The following is a 21,441-nucleotide window of genomic DNA, read 5'->3' as shown; positions in this document are numbered from 1 at the left end:
TAAAACACCCTTTTCCCCTTTTTTAAACATACCTGTTCTGTTTAGTTGCAAACAAAATCCTGTTTTATGAATTTACAGAATGATTATGTTATTGCTTTCTCCAAAATCTTCTTCTTTCCCCGGTAAAATCAGGGTTTTTAAACAGTGTACTGTTTCACCGGAATAATGCAAATCTTTAAAATTCAATAACTTCGTTATTTGTTATCCGATTTTGATCAAATTTTCAGCATTTCGTTTTGTGAATTTTACTGCATATATTTAGATATGGATATCTTCAGCGCGCAGTATGCCTTTAAAATAATTTATCATGGGTAAGGAGGTCGGAAGAAACATGGCTAATTATGGATGGGTAGTGTCCCCAGCAGCTATGTAATAGTTAAGTTATGTAATATTCTGTACGCAGGCGACGGATGAACAAAAAATTATGAAAAATATAATCCATGTACAAATCCGATATAACATGCATTTTCAGAAAAAAATGGCAGAGGTAATCAAAAACATAGTTTTAAAAAAAATCATGAATATGTCACTTTTCTTTAAAGAAAATTTATAATATAGATTAAAAACCTTTTGTCTGCTAATGAACTTAGATCTCCCCGTGTAAATATGTCAAAAGTAAGACAATAATAACGACAAAGAAACGCATATACACTCTTTTATACACAAACATAATTATAAATCAATTTCTTAAATTTGTATTTGATACAATCAAGATTTTGAATGATTGATTTGTCACCTAAAAATCTGGCAAATTGTCTGATTTGAAAAAAAATATGCATATATGTAATATCAAATAGGAGTTAGTACATGATATCTGGATGATGGGAGTATATATTTTCGGTGCGATCGCCTGGCCGGTCGTCGAGATCAACAATGATAAAGAGTTATAAAGAAAATGAAGCTAATGATAATGGTGGCGGTGATGATGATGGTGATGATGATGATGATGATAATGAAGGTGATGATGATAATGATGATGATGATGATGAAGGTGATGATAATGATGGTGGTGGTGGTAATGATGATGATGATGATGGTGATAATGATAATGATAATAATAATTATTATAAACCTCTCTTTAAGAATGTCGAATAATCCGTTCCTCTGATTGGTCAAAACTGAGGTCATGTAAACGACCATGCCTTCAAAACAACAAATTAAGGTGGTAACCAAGGGCAACGGGCATAGTTAACAAGATTTCTGCCCGTTGCCCCCTGACCCACCCCTTAACGACGGGCATGGCAAAATTTGGCCGAGATCCCCATTTGATTGCATGCAAAATGTTGCTTTCTGCGGTGATTGCGGATACCATAAATATCCGCGCGATTTGATCGGAAGTTTTAGACAATTCGCGCATTTACGCGCTTATAGCGCTAGTGCGCGCAACGGATATGTCACATCGATGGAAAGATGCCGATCTTTGTCTTTTGCTTGTTGATTCCTGTTAAAATATATGGCATTATTTAAAAGAAGACTAACTTATTAAGGACATAACGGATGTATCAATCATCAAGTCTTGTTGCAGTTTTTCATTGAAATGCATGCTCGCAAAAGGTGAGTCGAATGAAAAGATAATACCGTACGGTCACTGCACTTTCTAATTAAAGTTAGATTTATAAGTAACGTTAGAGTCTAACGTTAGACTACTCGTTAGGTATGACAAACGACAACGTTAGGTCGTGAAATCTACCGTTAGCTTTTATATGAGTTAAGAGTAGATTCAAGATCTAAGTTAGATCTAATTAACGTTAGGCCTAATGTTCCGTTTAATCTTACTTTGGATTTGACGTAGCCGAGATCTAACGTTCATGACGTCGGTTAGATCTAACTTAGACTGTAACGTTAATGGAGATTTAACGTTAAGTCAGTAAACTTAACTTGGGGTAGCCTAGTTCAGACCCTAATTTGGTTCCTAAATAGGCCTAGTGGCAGTACTCAGTAGATCTAATTGGTATGGAATGCTTTAGTATTCGACTTCGAGACCTAACGTCAGGGGCAGGGCTAAGTTAGGGCCTAACGTTAGGCCTAATGTAATGTTAGCCTGTGGCTTAGGGCTTTTAGGCCTAAAACTTGTTTAAGATCTAGATCTAGCGTTAATTCGGTTCATAAAATATATATGGACTGCTTTTATATTCGAGACATGCTTGTTTCTTTCGGCTCGCGGGTACCGCATCGGCCAGACCATGCCCTCGGGCATAATCGCGCTGCGGCCCCCTTGAGCCTCTAGAAACAACCATACCTCTCAAAGCAGTCCATATATCTATATTATTATTAGTAGTAGTATTATAATTATTAGTAGTATTATTCTAATAATAAAAATAATAATAATAGTAATAGTACTATTGAAGTATAAAGGTTTAAGACCATAGATCAATTATTCAAAGCATTTGAAAATATTGACATCACTATTTTCGGCAATATAAATTACGGTTATTCTATCATGTCCATATTCTACATCCTAGTCTTCATGAAAGCAGCTTGCGAATTGCGACATTTCCCTGATATATTTTTTGTTGTGGCGACCCAGTGATTTTGTTTCTGTTTTATTGAATAAAACCTTCCCTAATTCTGGAATCCTGGATCCGTCCCTACTATATTTGTATATATATATATATATATATATATATATATATATATATATATATATATATATATATATATATATATATATATATTACTGTATTTTAAAAGTTATAACAGGTCAATGGCCGTGTAAATACATATTGTTTAAGAAGAATTTTGCTTCACCTTAACACATACATAATTTGTATGTTTTAAGGTGTAAGTTCATAGTAAGTTCATACGTAGAAACTACTAAGGCAATTAGTTTCGGAGAAATGTGTCGTATTTACTGTGTTCGGATTTCTTTCTTTATATGGTAATCAAAGATAGATGTACAAAGGAAGTTATTTAGCAGATGATTGTTTTGATTCTGTGGCGCTTTTATATTTGTTTATTTCCCTATGGATTCTCTCAGATCGAATTGTGTAAGGAAATCCCTTTCTGTAGTTATTTCTACACCTGAAAGGGTAATTTTACGACACAGTAACACGTAAGCTAAACTGATTTCAGACCGACAGAAGCTATAATCTTGTTCCAAACTGCATACGATAGCGCGGTATCGTTAATACTGTGGAATACTGCGGAGGTGCAGTGGCCGAGTGGTCTAAGGCGCCTGGCTATACATGTACATAGAAAGTCCGGGGTTCGATCCCCGGCCGGGGCACCTATGCCCGTGAGCAAAGCATTTAATGTACAATGCTCTTTTATCCTGCTTTCAAATAAATGGAAATGCTATATGCATTATTGGTTGAAAAAAAAATACTGCGGAGGTGCCGTGGCCGAGTGGTCTAAGGCACCTAATAGCTATATTCCCCTTTCGATCTAAAAGTTTGACATTGAAGATACCTTTACCATGTTTACAATCAAAACATGAATATTCATAAAATGGTTCCTGAATTTTTTTCTTTTCGAAATTAAACCATTTCGTGAGCATAGAATGGACACAAATTTGTTTTTCGTTTATTTGTGTTTGTTCGTTTTCGAATCATCACCATGACTATGTGTAGGTGTCCCCAGATGTTACGGCATGCCAAATGATATGGTTAACGCCATGTAATTTCGATTACAAAAGCCAAATCAAAACAAAAACAGGATGCATCATTAATTGGAGTAAGAGAACTAATAAGAATTACCTAGTTTTTTTTAAAGTAAAAACCCTTTATACTTTTCTTCGTTTTGTTAATTTCATATGTATAGCAATCAAGCTGAGGGATCGAAACTGAACAAATGTGACATCATTATGAAGGAAATAAAATCAACACAAATTTTTACTAGTTCAGTCATAAAACAGAGATTATTTTCTAATAAAGTAAAATCCCATTATACTTTTGAAAATTCTTCTTTGTTTAAATTTCATATGTATGGCAATCAAGCTGAGGGATCGAACTTGAATAAATGTGACATCATTTTGAGGGGAATAAAAATCAACAAAATTTTTACTAGTTCGGTCAGAAAACTGAGAGATTATTCCTTAAAAGAAATTGATTGAGCAATCAGTACTCGGAGAGGTTGAATATGGGGAGTACCTTTAATAATATCAATTTAATGTTTATAGCGCTTATTAAAATTTCTCTAAGCTCTCTACATTACAAAACATCACTACTTAACTTGAGTAACTAATTTCAATCACTTATCTAACTTAACTACCTCAAATAACTTAACAGCCAACGCAAATACTCTAAAATAACTTAACAAATCAAATTGACCTTCGACAAATCAACTGTAAAAATCAGATTGATTATAAATTACGGAAGAGATATGCCTTCACTCTAATAAATATTGGTTAAAAATGCTCCATGGAGGTAATTTGTCCGAAATTGGGCTTTTCTTTCGGGCATTTTTATTCATCAAGTGTGATGGAAATTTTGCCCAATCTAAATGCTTATTTTCAACCTTACTGGACAAGATGCTTCCCGCATAATTGGGTAAAAGCCCACATTGGTTGCACACATAATTACCCTCGTGGTGGTAAAAAATTTACCCAATGTTTTTACAGTGTACCACTTCTACTACTACTACTACTTCTACTACTACTACTACTACTACTACCACCACCACCACCACCACTTCTACTACCACTACTTCTACTACCACTACTTCTTCTTCTTCCACTACTTCTACTACTTCTACTACTACTACTACTACTACTACTACTACTACCACTGCTACCACCACTACTTCTACTACTACCACTACTTCCAATACTACTATTAATACTACTACTACTATTTCTACTACTACTACTACTACTACTACTACTACTACTACTACTGCTATTACTACTTCAACTACTACTACTATTGCTACCAAATTTTCGTAATTTGTCTTATTGACGTTCAATATGTTTTACAACATCGGTAATTCCACAAGTTCAGGGAGGAATGAAACTTTGGTTATTTTACATAACAGAAAATATAATCGTGAGTGAATGACTTCATTGATTCTTCCATTTTCATATCACTGTGATGTGAAAGTATTAGGTTTCTTTTATATATGCTATATTAGCGAAATTATAAATCGCCATAACTTTCATATTTCCTAATTATCATAACTTTCTTATGACATGCATTTTTGGTAAGTTTCAGCACTGTCTCTGCTTAATTCTTTTTCAAGCTATTTTTATTGGTGGGTTGAATCTGACCATCAAGCGTTTAAACACATTTGCGTCTCAGGACATTTTTAAAACTTCTGTTACGACTAGGTGAGCTATTTTTTGTAATGCTTTTTATATTTTGATATTGATTAATTCGTCAAGTTTATTAAAAAGAACATGAATATTGATAGTTAACCTCTAAATTCGAAACTTAGGAAATAATGGAAGAAACCGCCAACCATGACTACCACTATTATTACTTCTTAGATACATGCAGTAGAGTAAGCACACTTCTAATTAATGAACATGTAGAAAAACCTATTATCTATAAAGTTACATGTATGTTTAATAAGAGATTCTTTCGCTCACTGGCACACATACTCATAAATGCACGCCCTAACATATCTGAAAACAACACTCACTGGTCTGTCTTCAAATAATGACATAAATAAGATACTATGCAGATGATTCCACAAACACTTAACTTCTCAGTTGGATAAAAAAGAAACCTAAACAGTTATATTCCGAAATCACACCGAAACAATATTACATAATTCTAACAGGTCTAACGCACATTTCTATTACGCCGAATATGAAAAAAGCGACCATTTATTACCCTGCCGTCTCAGGCCTTATTATTTTTTTTTTCATTTGAATATATTTAGTTTTTATCTTGTTTTCATAAACATAGAAAATCTTGAAAATCGATTTTTGCGGGGTTTTTTAAATTTCAGTTCAGATAATATGAACTGCGTGCAAATGTTGTCAATGCCCTTTTCGATATCAACACTTGCTGTACACTCTGTCCACATTTTTCTTAGGTAATTCATGCCCAACGGAAGTTACAATCGACTTGTAGAGATGGTGAGATCCCGCCAAGATCTCGCCAAGTTGACTAACAAATTTCATCATGCCTGTCATGTCGTGTGAGATAACTTATCTCGCCTTTTTTAAAAGTCCATGGCACTTCCAACCCTCTGTATTCAATGAATAAATTTTATTGAAACAAATCAAACTAAATTACAACCTTTACAAATAATTGACAGATAGGCACAGGACTTACAAAACCATTGGTTATACATGTCAGGGGTTGTGGAACTGTATTGAAAGGCGGTGGGGGGGGGGAGCTGTATAAGAAAATATAAAATGATCCTATACGTTTTTTAACACGGTTTTGGAAAAAAATGGTTGGCAGTTCCGCGGCCGCTGCATGCTACTGTCAGAGGAGATTTATGTATGCTGATTTTAAGATCCCCGCTCACGCGCTCACCCCTCACGCACACTTTAATGTTACACGCCCCCTCGCGCGCACACACTCACGTACACCCTCCCTTCCATGAACGGACACACACACCAGGTACGCTTTTGAATGTTGCCAAATACGCACAAACCGGCAAATGTTTGTATCTATAGTCGTGATAGTTGCAGAACGACGGAAGTACTCCCGGTAGCGGGTTTTGCCTAGACTATTTTGAAACTATGGCTGCATGAAAATTCTCAGAAGCAATTAGTCAATTTGCTGATTTTAGCTAAATTAATCACATTCTATTTTGCTCTGAAACATCCCGCATTACAAAATTTAGAATATCTTCAGCATATATATATGCACGGTCAGCAACGGAATGCTTCAGAATTTTACAGCAATCAAAAGAGCATCGCAGTGGATAAAAGTTCCTGCATACTTTTGTAAAACGTTTCTTCATTACAAATATAATTTTCATCGAATTTGACTTTTCTCAAAGGTAAGCAATATTTTCGATATCTTTCAGCACTTTGTTTGGTACATATGGGTCGATACTGCACCCCAATACGCCATACCTTTAGTCACAGTATACATGGTATACAGGGCTATTTAGTACGTAACAGGCCTATACTTTCCCAATTCGATTTTCCCACATTTTCGCCATTTTATTTTATTTAACCTTCGGGTCACAACTGTTGAGACCAAATTTGGTATGCCCTGGTACGCGGTTACGAAATTACGCAACATTTGGACCTAGTAAGTGCATGTCGGACCCCAATTGCTCTAAAACGTATCATCTACAAAGTCAATACAAAATTTATTTCATAAATGAGTGATTATTCTCAGTTTTATTGACAACAGTCATTTGGGTTGATGCTATGTATGACTAAAATAACGTCCCCGAATTTCGTCGAATAAAGAATTGAAAAAAGATGAAAAAACTAAGAAATACATACACACGCAAAATGTAGGGGAACATACTGTCCACACAACAATAAGTTAAACAAATTTTCAAACTCTGGGTAGTTTTCAACCAATACTGTGTAGTTTTCACCTAAAGCACTCATTATTGGTTTAAAACTACCCAGAATTTGATAAAGTATTAACCAATTGTCGTGTGGACAGTATGTTGCCGAAGATCTTAAAGGGTGTACGAAATTCAAAAAACAATATAATACTAACAAAATTTATTTTGGGAGCAGATTTTTCATTTGTAGTTGTTAGGAATGCCACAAAAAAATATTTCTCTAGGAGCTCTATTTAATGAATTGGAGCAAAAAGTATGATTTCATTTATAAAATAGAATAATTAATTAATATGAAAAAATATATGAATTTTGTGCAATTTCCTAGGTTATGTCGTAGGTTATGTAATTCTCTACCTCCCTGCAACTTTTCATCGCGACCGCGGGCCTAACAACCCCCCCCCCCTCCTACCCCGACTTCAAGCTAAAAGCCAAGACCACCTTCACAGTCCTCAGGATGATCTGCGTTAAAATAGAAAATACAACAATATAAAATCAGAAATTTTACTATGTCGGAAGAAAAGTAAGAATATAAAGATGAAAATATATATTTTTTTCAATATCCTCATCGTCAATACCATCATTATCATTTTCATTGCTATCGTCATTATCGTTATTCATTGTTTGATAATTAATCTTTACAGATGCATAATGAGAACCTCGTGTTAGTGACTCTTGCTCTTGCGGGGGTGATTGCAGCAGTCCCTTTCGACCTGGGGGAAGTACGACATACCAGATCAATTAATCCAGCTGATTCTACTGACGCTGGGCAGCGCAACTGTACTTTTACACCTGGGGTAGAATACGAGCTTTGTCGCCCGGTGATGGAACACACCACTAATATTTCGAGGTGAGTTACTTAAAGTCATCGCCGAATCATAGGACTTTATTTAAGTATACACCATTTCGGCTTAGGTATTATTAGGTGATCTGACAATCGACAGATCAACTATTAATTTCGTACGAATTTTCTTTTTTCTTTATTTATTTCTTAATTTGTATTTTTCCACCCTTTTCTTGTTAGCGTAAAATCTCAAAATCTACATCATCAATTTTCTTCAAAATATCATCAGCTATGGAGACTTATCATGTCATCTGTATGAAACAGATTCAAGGTCAAAAGGTCATCATGACGTCATCTAGACGCCATTTTGTAAATTCACATTATCAATCATATCTTCATTATCAATTATCAAAAATCAACAATTTTTACATCACATCAACTTCAGATCAAGGGTCAACTGTTCATGTCATCAAAGGTCATGTAAAGGTCACGACATGCGCGTACGCGCGCGTCGAAATTTTCAAAATCTTTTTTTGACCAAAGTTAAGTACGAATCAGGTCATTTTAAGCATTTCAAAATTTGCGCGCGCGCACGGTTACGTGCGCGTTCTCGCGCGTAACGGCACTATTATACAACATAGGATTGCCATTTTTTTCTTATCAATGCACCGATAATAAAATTCTAAACAATTTGATACCTTGATCAACCGTCTACGACAAGTAATAAAGGAATTAGCCTCCATCAAAGTTTACAGCACGCGCGCGCACTAACCATAGACAATATATGTGCAAAAACATGCCTATACAAAATTCATTAAAGCTCTTTAGGAAGTTCAATGACCCCCAATTTGTTTCCTTTTCGAATAGAATATGGATGGGAGATATGATTTCATGTCACATTTGACCCGAAATTTTATCATGACGTCATCAAAATGGCGTCGGAACTCAAAATTCTCATTTTGCTACTTATGACGTCATCATAGTTATGCAAATTTGACTCTAACTCCGTAAATATTGGTCAATTTTCGCTCAGTTTTTTATATATTGTAGCTGAGGACATACTCTATCTGATGTTATGGCTATATTGTCATTTTAAGGAACGAATCATCCCTTAAAATGTCAATTTGTAGGGGTATGTCATTTTCGCTCATTTTGTGTGCAATCTCTATGAGAAATGACTTTATCTCAAAACTGAATTCTACATTCCTCTATTTCGTGAGCCATATCTCTACTTGTTCTTGTCTGTTTTCTCTGAGCTTTTAGTATGTTGTAGCTGAGATTGTAAGCTATCATAATTGTGGTCTCCATTTTCCGATCAGATGCCGGGACTATGCCCGTATTTCACTTGCAAAATTGGATTTGAGATCCTCTTAATTTGCTTATGTGTAAAGTCTATGGGAAACAGTGTAGCTCAATTGGGAAGGCATCAGACTTGCGTCCTTAGGGTTCACAGTTCGAACCCAGGGGTGAACATGAGGATTTTTTTTTTCTTTTCAAAATTCCACAAATGGGCCTTTATGACCATTACAATGTATATAAAATAAAACATTGGACAATAAAAGAGATTAAAATCTCTTTTAGTGTACAATATGTACATGAATATGTGTATGACCTACACTTTTTCACACTACTTTCTCATTTCCCTCTTTTTCAAGAGTATTCAACACATTCTTTTCGTAAGAGAAGTTCAGTTTTCATCATGATGATCATATTGATCTCAATAAACATGCTGATTGTCTTCGTGATCATGAAATCAGAGACAGATCGCCTAATTCGTCCTCATGACGAATTAAAATTCTAGTTTTATGTTGAATTCTATCTGGGGGCTTCAAGTGTGATTCTATTTCCACTTTGTCCTATTTCTATTTGCACTTTCCCAAAAATGAATTCCAGCGAGTTATGCTAATTTAATTTACCGGAGGAATTTACATCATTTTTTTAACTTGTCAACATGGTCAAGAACTAACACTTTTTATTTATTTCATAAATGACCAACCATTTGTTTACCATCACAATTGTTTTGAAGGGAAAATCAGTTTGACCATCGTTTTAATTTCTTTCAATAATCAATTTAAAGAGATTGGAAAAAAGGTACATGCTCATTTTTCTTACAAAATAAAAGGAAAAATTCGGACTGATACATGCATTTTTTTATTTATGTTTTTATTGATAAATCATCAACAGACAAATCCTTTACTTCAAAGGTCACAATAAAGGTTAAATAAACAAACGGGACTCGATATAAAACAGTTGTCAAAGATATAAAGACTATCTTTGTGACTTAATGTCATAATCTTTCATGCATTTTAGGATGCCCTATTATGATTTTAATGATTTATTTTAGTTGAGAATCTATCATAATTGTAAATATTATTTTCAAAACAAAAACCTAAAGTCCTCGTCGTCGGCCTTGCTTTTTTCAAAACTGCTGTGTTATGCCATTTATCACATTTTCCCCCGATTACAATTTCCTTATACAAAGACCGACGACCATTACCTTTACCGTTTGTATATTGCATGTGTGTATTTGAAGATACGTTTTAAAAAATCTGTGAGATATTATGGTCTAGTGGCCTTGATACTCGTGTTATGATCAGAGGGTCGTTAGTTCGAATTCATCGCGAGTTTTCTTCCAGCACGGCATTTATCTTCATTGTGCTGCGTTTAACCCTGATAATATACATGTACATGGGTACCAAGCTTGGTTAATTCCTGAACCATGTACATAAATGAACTAATGAACCATGTCCATAAATGAACTCTGGAAATGGTATAGGTTTATAGCTCAAACAGCGACAATAGTGCATCTGAGAATAGATTAAACTGTAGATGGCGCTATGTCAGTGATTAAGATCATCATCTTTATTATCATTTATATTATTATCATTATTATTAACATTATTGTTATTGTTTTATCATTATCATTATCATTATTATTATTATCATTATTATTATTATTATTATTATTGTCATTATTATTATTGTTATTCTTTGTCTACTTTTTCTTCAGAATACCGCGACTCCTTTCAAACATCACAGACTGTGAATACGATGAGTGTGTAGCTAATGGCCTGAATATAACGAGAGGTGGCTGCCAGGTGATCTGGAGTCGTCCCGGATCCTCGGAACATGTGTATTATACAGAACCCGTACAGGACTTAGACGATGTAGACGCCAACGGTGCCCTCAGCTTTATTGTTTGGGAAAAAACAAATGAAATAATCGGCCTTGGTTGCGAAAGCGTGGTGTACAAATAACCAAAGTCTAGTGCAGAATGCTTGAAAGCCTTCAAATATTTTATGCGTCTTCCTTGTATTAGAGGGTCTTTCACAAAATAAGTAGTGTGATAATTTGCGAATGTTACTAAAATGCATAATCTTTAATCAAATGGTCGCACAAGATGAAGTCTTTAAAGGAATACTCCGGACTGAAAATATTTATATCTTGATAATTGGAGTAAAATTCACAAAGCAAAATGCTGAAAATTTCATCAAAATCTGATAACAAATAAAGAAGTTATTGAATATGAAAGTTTAGCAATATTTTGTGAAAAGTTATATGCACGTCGTCATAAATATTCATTAGGTGGGCTGATGATGTTACATCCCCACTTTCCTTTTTCTTATGTTATTACATGAAATCATAATTGTTTCATTATTTCATACATGTGTGAGTGAGATGTATCCATTATAATGAATAAGTTGCTGCGATGAATATAATAACAATGATTATAATAATGATAACAATAATAATAATAATAATAGTAATAATAATAATAATAATGGTATATTTACCCAGGGTAGCCACTTCAGTTCCGAAAACTGTTCTCCGAGTGGGCCCTGCTATTATTATTACCAGGCTAAGCTAGGCTACCGATTCAGATGCAGACAGCTTTTGAGGAATTATTTCCTGCCGGTACCCATTTACCTCACCTGGGTTGAGTGCAGCACAGTGTGGATAAATTTCTTGCTGAAGGAAAACACGCCACGGCTAGGATTTGAACCCAGGACTCTCTTTTAAAAATAACTAATGCACTAATTCAGTTGTCAATCCCATTTTTTTAGTTCTTGGAGGGAAAATATTGAATAAACCTAATTTCATAAAATGAAATACAAAGAACAAGTGGGGATGTGACGTCATCAGTTTGCTCATTGAATATTCATGAAGACATGCCTAAAAATGTTTTACAGGAATGAGGCAAAATTAAAAAATGACATTACTTTGTTATTCCTTGTCCGATTTTGATTAAATTTTCAGTGCTTTGTTTGTCTGATTTTACTTTATCTGTTCAAATCATATTATCTTCAGCCCGGAGAATCTCTTTTATAAACAGAACACCTGCTACAGTATTAAACATCAATGGAATTTACTTCAGACCGTTCAAAGTTATTAGGTTATCGGTTCGATATGCCGGGGATCGGTCACTTTGATGTGACTGTATCACTATACGCCCTGGGCCCCGTTGCTGTTACAGTAAACCTGCCATCTAACGGTATAACTGTCATGGTAACAACGCTAAGTAACCAATCAGAATAAAGGACTTCAGGGATGTTACCAATGGATAGCAAAGTTGCTATAATCATGATTATAGTAACTTTTATGCAACGGGGGTCTGGTTAAGAAGAATCCATATTGTTTTCCATACATGATGTGATTAATATACCTTGTATGTTGAGATTCACTTACTGTATGAATAAATCGTTGTTATATATGGTTTTCTTCATAATCCACTTTTTATAATGAAAAATCACTGTTTTATGTTATCAGTGCGCGCAATGAAATGTGATTAAATTGACTTATACCATGTGATGTAGCATTACTGAATATCTTCTACTGGGAAGAGCATTATAAAAATTATTGTTATCTATCTGTCTTGAAACAATATTATGAAAGGGAAACTATGAATATCAAACAAGTCGTATAATAATGGAAGGAAATAGAAAAAATAGTTTCATTCGACGATTTACTTTTCATTGCGTAGGTGACTCGAATATGAATAAGTATATATGATCCTTACCATGCTTACGTAAATCACTTTATTATTAAGCATTACTTAAGAGAATGTGTCCATTACAGTCAAGAGTAGTCTGTATGAATTTGTATTTGATTGGGGTTTTTTCACCTCACAGTATATTTTTGTGTATTTGACCGTGATTATTTGAACTATTGTACATTTAGGAATTGTAGTCTTTGATAAATCATTCCAAAGGTTTGTGTATAAGGAAATGATGGATATATTGTATTAAATGAATTATTTTCAAATAAAGAATCATGTAATACGGGAGAATACATTTCTTGTGCCCATTTAGCTCAATACACAAGTCATTTCGGGAATACGGCCAATCTAGAAGGACACATTGAACCTGACAACGATATTTATGTCAAATCCGTAGCGATTGGATGGGGGTGTGGTAGGTTGGGAGTTAGGGTTTCGATTGATCGGATTGAACCCCCTAAGATTTTCAAAAGGAAGAAAAACAATGGGAGAACAGGGGCGGATCCAGCTTTCGCCAATAGGGGGGGCCGAAAAATATTTTCATCAACATTTTTCTCGATTGGCTGCTATAATCTGATGTTTTTGTTGGTTTTTCAGGGGGAAGTCCTAAGTAAAGACTGAAGTTTTAAGGTATATGTTAGTTTTTTATTGTTATAAACAAGATAAGGTATCTCATGTGGTCTTAATATATAATGCGAGCGCAAAGTACGAGCTCAAATTCTTTGATATTTTATGTTCTTAGACCTGAAGATTCTGAGGAGATTTTATAATCATGAAATAAGATAAGTATCCAACTAAACAATGCAAGCGCGAGTCGAAATTTTATTATAGTAACGTGAAAAGGGACTCGATGAGGACTGTTTTTTAGTAATTAATGAAGAGGATATAAGTATCACCAATTAAATAATGAGAGTGCGAAGCGCGAGCTCAACAGTTTTGATATTCCGACCTGAAAACTGGACAGTCTAAGCGCGTTTTTATTTAAATAAAGAACAAGCTGTGTGTCCCAAACAGTTAAATGCGAGCGCGAAGCACGAGCTTAATTTTTTGATATACTGACATGATAAAGGAGCATTTTGACAAATTTTGGTAAGAATTTCCAAAGAGAATAGGTAACTCACAAATCAAACAATGCGAGCGCGCAGCGCGAGCTGAAAATTTTGATATATATAAACAATTTGTGTAAATCAAACAAAATAATGAAAGCTTGATGTGCGAGCTAAAATATTGTGTGCAAATTGATTTCAGAACTGGATATATATGTGCCATTTAATCCTCTTGAATGGGATTCATTACACAGGCAATGCAAGCGCGAAGCGCCAGCGAAAATTTTTATATAAAGTCTATTTTCCAATTCTTCCCCTCACCTTTTTCTTGTTTCCTTTCGGGGTCGGGCCAGCCGTTACGAGGCTGTAAATTACACATCATGGGTATATGATACCTCTTTCTTTTCTTTCTGTTTTTCATAGTTTCTATCAAGTCAAAGAGTACACTTTTTTCTGCAGGTTGTCAAAAAATAGGGGGGGGGGCCGGGGCCGGCTCGGCCCCTCCTGGATCCGCGCCTGGAGAAGGCAAAGGATTGAACCTTTAATTGAAAACCCTGGCAAAGGTCCTTTATGTAATAGACAGCTTATGAGCAACAGAAAACATTACAATACAGGTTTCTGGAAATTTATTTTAAACCATGAATAATAAAATTTTACTCCAACTATATATGTAAATATATGTATGTATATATATTGACATACATATATATATATTGACATGAATATATATATATATATCTGCCTGAAGATCGCCGAAAGCGTGAAACCGACGGTAGTGGACCGAGCTGACCAAGGTATGAAATTATATATTGCTCTGCCCCGGCATTGAGCACTTTTGGAAACCTCAACCAATCCCATACCAAGTGGATATATATATATATAATTATATAAATAAATATACATATATTTATATAATTAATATATATATATACATGTATATACATACACACATACATACATACATTTATATATATATCTACGAAAAATGAAATATGTTCTCCGCCAAGGAAAGAAAATAATGAACAAAATCATTAAAGAAAAGCCGAAGAAAATTTTACTTTAACTAGTTTCCCTTTATTCTTCAGAAAGTGAAACGAACAAGCAAATTCATTTAAAAAATGCGCTCTGGAGCCATAAACGCTACATAACTTAATCGTGTATTTTATCGTCTTTTTAAATTTCAGTAACAATGTTATATGGAATTCAATCAAAGAAATAGACCCATTCCTCTGTATCTATCATAGAAGCCATCATTTAAGCTCAGCGCACACATTGCGATGCGATTGAACCAGGATCCGATTGCAACAAAGTTGCAAATCGCATATCAGTGCAATTGTATTGCAGGTCAGCAGCTAACAATGCGACAGCTCTGCAGCGCGCTGCATCTCACAACGCATGTTCTTTTGCGTGTAATGTGTCTACACCGCAGCAACGCAGTGAATTTGACATGACGTCATCGTCTAGGATAAACCTGAATGGCTGAACTGAGCAAAATCGCAAAAAAATGCAGAAAGATTTTACATGTAAAAAATAATATATGAGTTTTGGTCTGCGATCCTACTGCACAAAGCGAGTCGCAGTTGCAGCACATTGTAGGTTGGTGCCCTTTTTTTTCTCAAAGAAATGTGCCTTTTTTCGAAAATAAAATACACATTTTGAAGTAAAACAAGATACATTTAAGGTTAGAAAATCACAATTTGTTTGGCTGGCGCTTCGCGCTCGCATCACTTATTGTTTAGTAAGATACTCATTCTGTTTTTGGTTACAAAAAAGCTTAGAATGTCCAGTTTTCTGGTTGGAACATCACAAATGTTGCGCTTGCATCAGTTACTGTTTGAGGAAATGAATAAAATTGTTTGTTTAAGGGGGATATGTGTATTTTTTTGTCAACTACCAAAAATAAAGTCGTAGCCTTTCATACAATAGATTTCCTAAATCTACGATTTCATTCCTTCTGTAATACACATATACACCAATGGAAACTGCGGAAAGAGCGGAAATAAATGGACGTGCCTTTTTCATGGTTGCACGCACCATCGGGACAAACATGGCCCAAAACGCGCTGTTTGCGTACATGCATTCTTTGCGGAAGGATTTACGAACGAGTACACGGTTATAGTAGTCCGTCACAAGAGGGCGCTTTGAAATGAATAACCGGTGAGCCTGTCCTACAAAGGTCAGACGATGCAATACACAAGAAAGGAAAATATCAGCAATGGTGAAGGTCTCTCCACACAACCAGTACTCAGCATCACCTAGTATAAAGTCGAAGGTAAAGAAGAAGTGAAGAGAAAGAAGAAGACCAAAAACAACAAAAACCAGAAGAACAAGAAGAACAAGTAAAGAAGAACAAGCAGAACAGGAAGAAGGAGGAGGAGGGGGAGAAGAAGAAGGAGGAGGAAGAGAAGAAGAAGAAGAACAACAACAAGAAGAACAAGAAGAACAAGAAGAACTTGTAAAGAAGAAGAAGGAGGAGGAGGGGGAGAAGAAGAAGAATAAGAAGAAGAAGGAGGGGGAGGAGAAGAAGAAGAAGAAGAAGAAGAGGAAGAAGAAGAGAACAGAAACGAAGAAGAGGTGAAGAAGAAGAAGGAGAAGAAGAAGAAAGGAAGAAGAAGAAGAATAAGAGGAAGAGGATGAAAAATAAAAAGAAAAGGAAGAAGGAGCAGAAGGAGTAGAAAAAAGGAGAAGGGGAAGAATTAGGAGGATGAGGAGAAGAAGAAGAAGAAGAGGTAAGAGAAAATGAAGAAGAAACTTTTTATCAGCATCATCTATACAGTAAAGCATATAATTTATTAATTATCTTATATTATTGTATATTTATAATTATAATTTCTTCTTATATATATATTCTATAATTTTTTTTAATATTATTCAAAAGAATTTCCAATGTGGGGGGGGGGGGGGGTTGGTCGGATATCTAACCTTTTCTAGTATTGAAATGTAATCCTTTTTTTTCAAACTATAATATATAGTATGCTTTATGACATGTCTTCTACTGCGCATGACAATAAAATTCAAATGAGAAATAAACATTTTTAAGGTCAAGTCCACCAAAGAATATAGAGAAAAAAAAATCACAGCACTGAAAATTTCATCAAAATTGGATGTATAATAAGAAAGGTATAACATTTTAAAGTTTCGTTTAATTTAAACAGTTATATGCACAACTCAGTGATTTGCTAATAAGAACCTCGAATATGTCCCTCACTCATTTTTTCTATTGTTTCTTATTGTTTGAATTATACAATATTTATTTTTTACTGATGTGGCAATAGAGACCATCTATACTGAACCATAAAATGTTAAAACAAAGGTAATTCTACATGTTCAGGGAGGAGAATTACTCTGTTTCAGAGGACAGTGAGGAGAAAATGAGAATTTTCCATATTTCATCTAATAAAATACAATAGATATTGGGAGTGGGTGATGTCATCAGTTATCTCATTTGCATACCAGCCAGGATGTGCATGTAACTATTGTGTGAAATTAAGCGTAACTTCAAAATATCATAACTTTCTTATTTTGCACCCAAATTTCATGAAACTTTCAATGTTATGCTTGTTGAATTTTTCTCTTTTTGTTCAAATAAACATTCTTCTGGCATGGACTTGTCCTTTTAAAGTAGCAATCCTTAAAACAGGCTTAAAATTACCATGGCAGAGCCACTCTTAAGAGCGCCATCCTATACGTCCTTAAACTTTATCATTACAGAGTTAAACCCTCTTTAATAATTACAACATTCATATCACAATATCTGTCAAGAAATGAAACAATAATACCATGCTACCGGGCATTTCTATTTTTTATGAAGAAATTAAATGCCCCAGTGGAACAAAATAGCCTATATTAAAGTTTAAGATTCGATATATTTTGTGATTGTTTTGGTTTTAGAAATGTATTTTATTAAATTATTTTTGTGAATATATTTCGAATTCTTCATACATACCTTTCCTTGAGTCAAGTGCATGCCTGGCACGCTAAAATACAGGCCAAAACGGGGAGAGCGAGAAAGAGAGAGAGGGAGGGGGAGATTAAAAAAAAATACTCACCGAAATGCCCTTTCTGTTTCTGCAGTTCTTCTTCGATCTCGCCGAGAGTTCTGTCGGCGTCGTTTAAGACGGCTATAACCTTTTCCTCGTCCTGGATAACATCCATCATTTTGCTCATTTCTTTCCGCCGGTTGAGAAAAACTTTCAGATCTGGACAACTCTCCTGTACCGAAGCCATATGTTTTTCCGAAGCAGCAAGCTTCTCTGAAATAGGGTATGGGATTAACTGTCCTAGGATTTTACTATTAACACGATTAAACACCGTAAACAATACGTTTTCAAATGTAGAACGCTCATCAAAAAATAATGCTATGATGATAATGTATTGGACTTATATCGCGCCAGAAATACCCTGCAGAGTGTTCAGAAATGTTTATGATGCAATGTTTGTAATCTTTCCCAGACGAGTACAAACCACAAGTAAACCTTAAAACACAAACGCTAATGATGACGCTGGTGGAATGTTTAAGATAAACGTTGTCCTAGGTATTCTACATGTATATTTGAACTTTATCATTAATATCATTATCGTTATTATTATCATAATAATTATTATTTTCATCATCATCATCATCATCATTATAATTATTATCGTTATTCTTATTGTTATCATTATATATGGTTATACCTAATTATGCGAAAACTTTACAATTGTTGCTATTACTAGTACTACTGCTGCTATAACTATTCATACCATTCATGCCATTACCACCAACACTACTATTACTACTACTACTATTACTACTACTACTAATATTGCCTGCAACTACTGCTAGTAGTGGTAGCATAGTAATTATTATTATTGCCATCAGCAAAAGCAGCATCATCATCAATATCAATACGTTTAATCACTTGCATTAGAAATAGTGCAAATTCTTAGGTTTACCTTTAACTTGCTCCTTGCTGAAGAAGCTTGGTGCCTTGGCATTCACAGTAAGATGGCGATGATATAAAGATCCAAAAGAGACTACGGGAATATTGATTGATTCTATTTTATCGCGGTAGTACTTGACCTTTCTTGCATACTCTGTGGTACCATCGGGGCAGAGTTTCGGTCCTAGAGTATTTAGAAGAAAAGAAGATTTAAAAAATACGTAAAGTCCCCAAAGTGTATAGATTCATTTTTTTTTTTTATTATTATGCACTAGTGAAGGTTTATTTAAGCTATCGGAATAACATGTAGGTTTTCACACTTTCAAATGGAGCCTTAATTTTGTGAGACCGAACACGGTGACCCCGGCCTAGTCGTAAAAAAATTGGGAGCTTCTGCCTTTATGTCAGGGACTCTCCGTAATAGAATGGAGATGGGTATTATTCTGTTTTAAAAGGCTCTCTGTGACCACTTCCTAAGAGCTAGGGTGAGTACCCTGGGCAAAAAAAAAGAATTGTATCATTTATTGTGAAATATTGATACGCATAACTTTCTTACTCATCTGTAAATCTCACTTCACTGTGTGGTTTTACTGCGGGGTCCGTGACATTTGCTCCGACGATAAATCTGCACGCTAGGGTAAGCCAAAAGTAAAAATCTAACGTCCAAAACTAAATAAACCCTTATCCTTATCTTTTGTACTATTCTCAACCGAAAAATTGTTACAACCCTAACTCAAACTCTATGCCCTCTGCGATATTAAGACAGAAGCATTATCGTTGGCAATAAACACACACACACACACACACACGCACATACACCCACATGCACTCGAATCCCAGACGTATATAGGCCTATACATACGGTCAGATGGCAGGGTATCAACATATTCTATGATGTCTCGGGAATCTGTATAAAATTGACCAAGATGTTCCATAGCAGGGACTTGGCCTTTAGGGTTGATCTTTCTTAGAAACCACTCTTCGTGGACCTCTCCAGACACCAAGTTGATCAGATGACTCTTGTATCTGATGCCCTTTTCTGCGAAAGAAAGGCGAGCCTATGGAAATAAAATAAACGAAAATTAGATTGCATATAATTTACATAGATCATTACTTCTTGGTTTAAGAGGGAATATGTGGAAAATAGTATTCAAATCCTGTGCACAGTTTTCAGCACTTGCTTAATTAACCGCGGAATTATAAAGTCCGAAAGCATTCTAAAAATATGGCCTGCAGAATAAAGTAATTTAGCAAAAACACCATCTTAATTACATGGATTTAGAATTCTAAACGAGGGTCGGCCGAATGTAGAGGCCAAACTTTGAATTTAATTTGAATGTTAAAAATTACGATATACCACCAAAAGCCATATTAAAACATTGAAGCTATCATCCAATTTTACACAATCTATTATTAACACTACCAAACTAATTGTAACATATAGCTTGTGTTTTAATACTAATGTTAGTTTTAGTATGAAACCACTTAACTCACCCTTTGCGAATAGAATGAACTTTCGGCATGATATAATACAGGAACAGATGACATCTTTTATCTTCAGAGTTTGACAATAATAATCCGGTGAAATCTGAACTTGCGAAACCTCTAAGAAACGTACAGAATACCAAGTTCGCGAACAAACTGAAATACTGACCCACTGTCTAAGGGTTTTAGCAAAGATGGGAGTACCCTAGATAAGAGCGAGTGCAAAGATGTCTGTATGCTTTGGAAAACGCAATACAACCAATGGTCCAAGTGTCGTATATTTACATGTCTTTGTTTTGATTGTTTAATTTTCAAGACAAACACAATAGATTCCTAGACGAGATAAAATACGAACTTGGTTTGTGATACCTTGCTTTGAATAAAAGATTTGTCGTGAAATGTTTGGACTAAATGTACCGAGGCCAAAGTACATTATGTGTGTTGAACAATGATCTTAGCATTTCTCAGCGTGTCCTAGCATCCATTTTGCAGACGCTCTCTAGAACGTTGAGAATATATTGAAAATACCCGTCAAATCGCAATGGAGAGATTAGAGGCCGCTGTCGAATGTTGGAGGACCGGGACAACACATCGTCTGCAGATTCGGAGCGGACAAAAAATGCAAATATGTCGTTTGTCCAGAGTCCAGGACGACACTGCTGTTTTGATTCACCGATTTTCGACAAAGGCTGCTTTGTTATGAAGGGTTTTTGATAAAAGATTATCAGCGTTATAGAAAGCTTCTGCGAAGTGATTGCTAAAATGCCCTATTGATAAGATGACGAG

General features: G+C 35.0%; 1 protein-coding gene across 1 annotated transcript; it reads right to left on the bottom strand.

The window, feature by feature from the left end:
- Positions 1-15,282: 15,282 nt before the first annotated feature.
- Positions 15,283-21,441, bottom strand: LOC129280568 (ganglioside-induced differentiation-associated protein 1-like). The gene is made up of 6 exons (XM_054916570.2): positions 21,184-21,441; positions 20,665-20,860; positions 20,033-20,228; positions 19,184-19,354; positions 18,298-18,501; positions 15,283-16,503 (listed from the first exon to the last, which is right to left on the bottom strand). The coding sequence occupies exons 2-6, from the start codon at positions 20,716-20,718 to the stop codon at positions 16,139-16,141; spliced, it is 990 nt and encodes a 329-aa protein (XP_054772545.2). The 5' UTR covers positions 20,719-20,860; positions 21,184-21,441; the 3' UTR covers positions 15,283-16,138.

This window comes from Lytechinus pictus, chromosome 17 (genome assembly GCF_037042905.1).
Source record: "Lytechinus pictus isolate F3 Inbred chromosome 17, Lp3.0, whole genome shotgun sequence".
In the NCBI taxonomy this organism is placed as follows: Eukaryota; Metazoa; Echinodermata; class Echinoidea; order Temnopleuroida; family Toxopneustidae; genus Lytechinus; species Lytechinus pictus.
Note: the sequence above shows the minus strand (reverse complement) of the source record. Positions and strands in the feature narration are given on the sequence as shown.

Excerpts from the sequence above, each read along its gene's own strand:
- LOC129280568 (XM_054916570.2), bottom strand. The coding sequence starts at position 20,718 with ATGTCATCTGTTCCTGTATTATATCATGCCGAAAGTTCATTCTATTCG. Across the intron at positions 20,229-20,664 it reads GTTCATTCTATTCGCAAAGG|GCTCGCCTTTCTTTCGCAGA; the intron begins GTGAGTTAAGTG and ends TTATTTCCATAG. Across the intron at positions 19,355-20,032 it reads TGATACCCTGCCATCTGACC|GACCGAAACTCTGCCCCGAT; the intron begins GTATGTATAGGC and ends TAAATACTCTAG.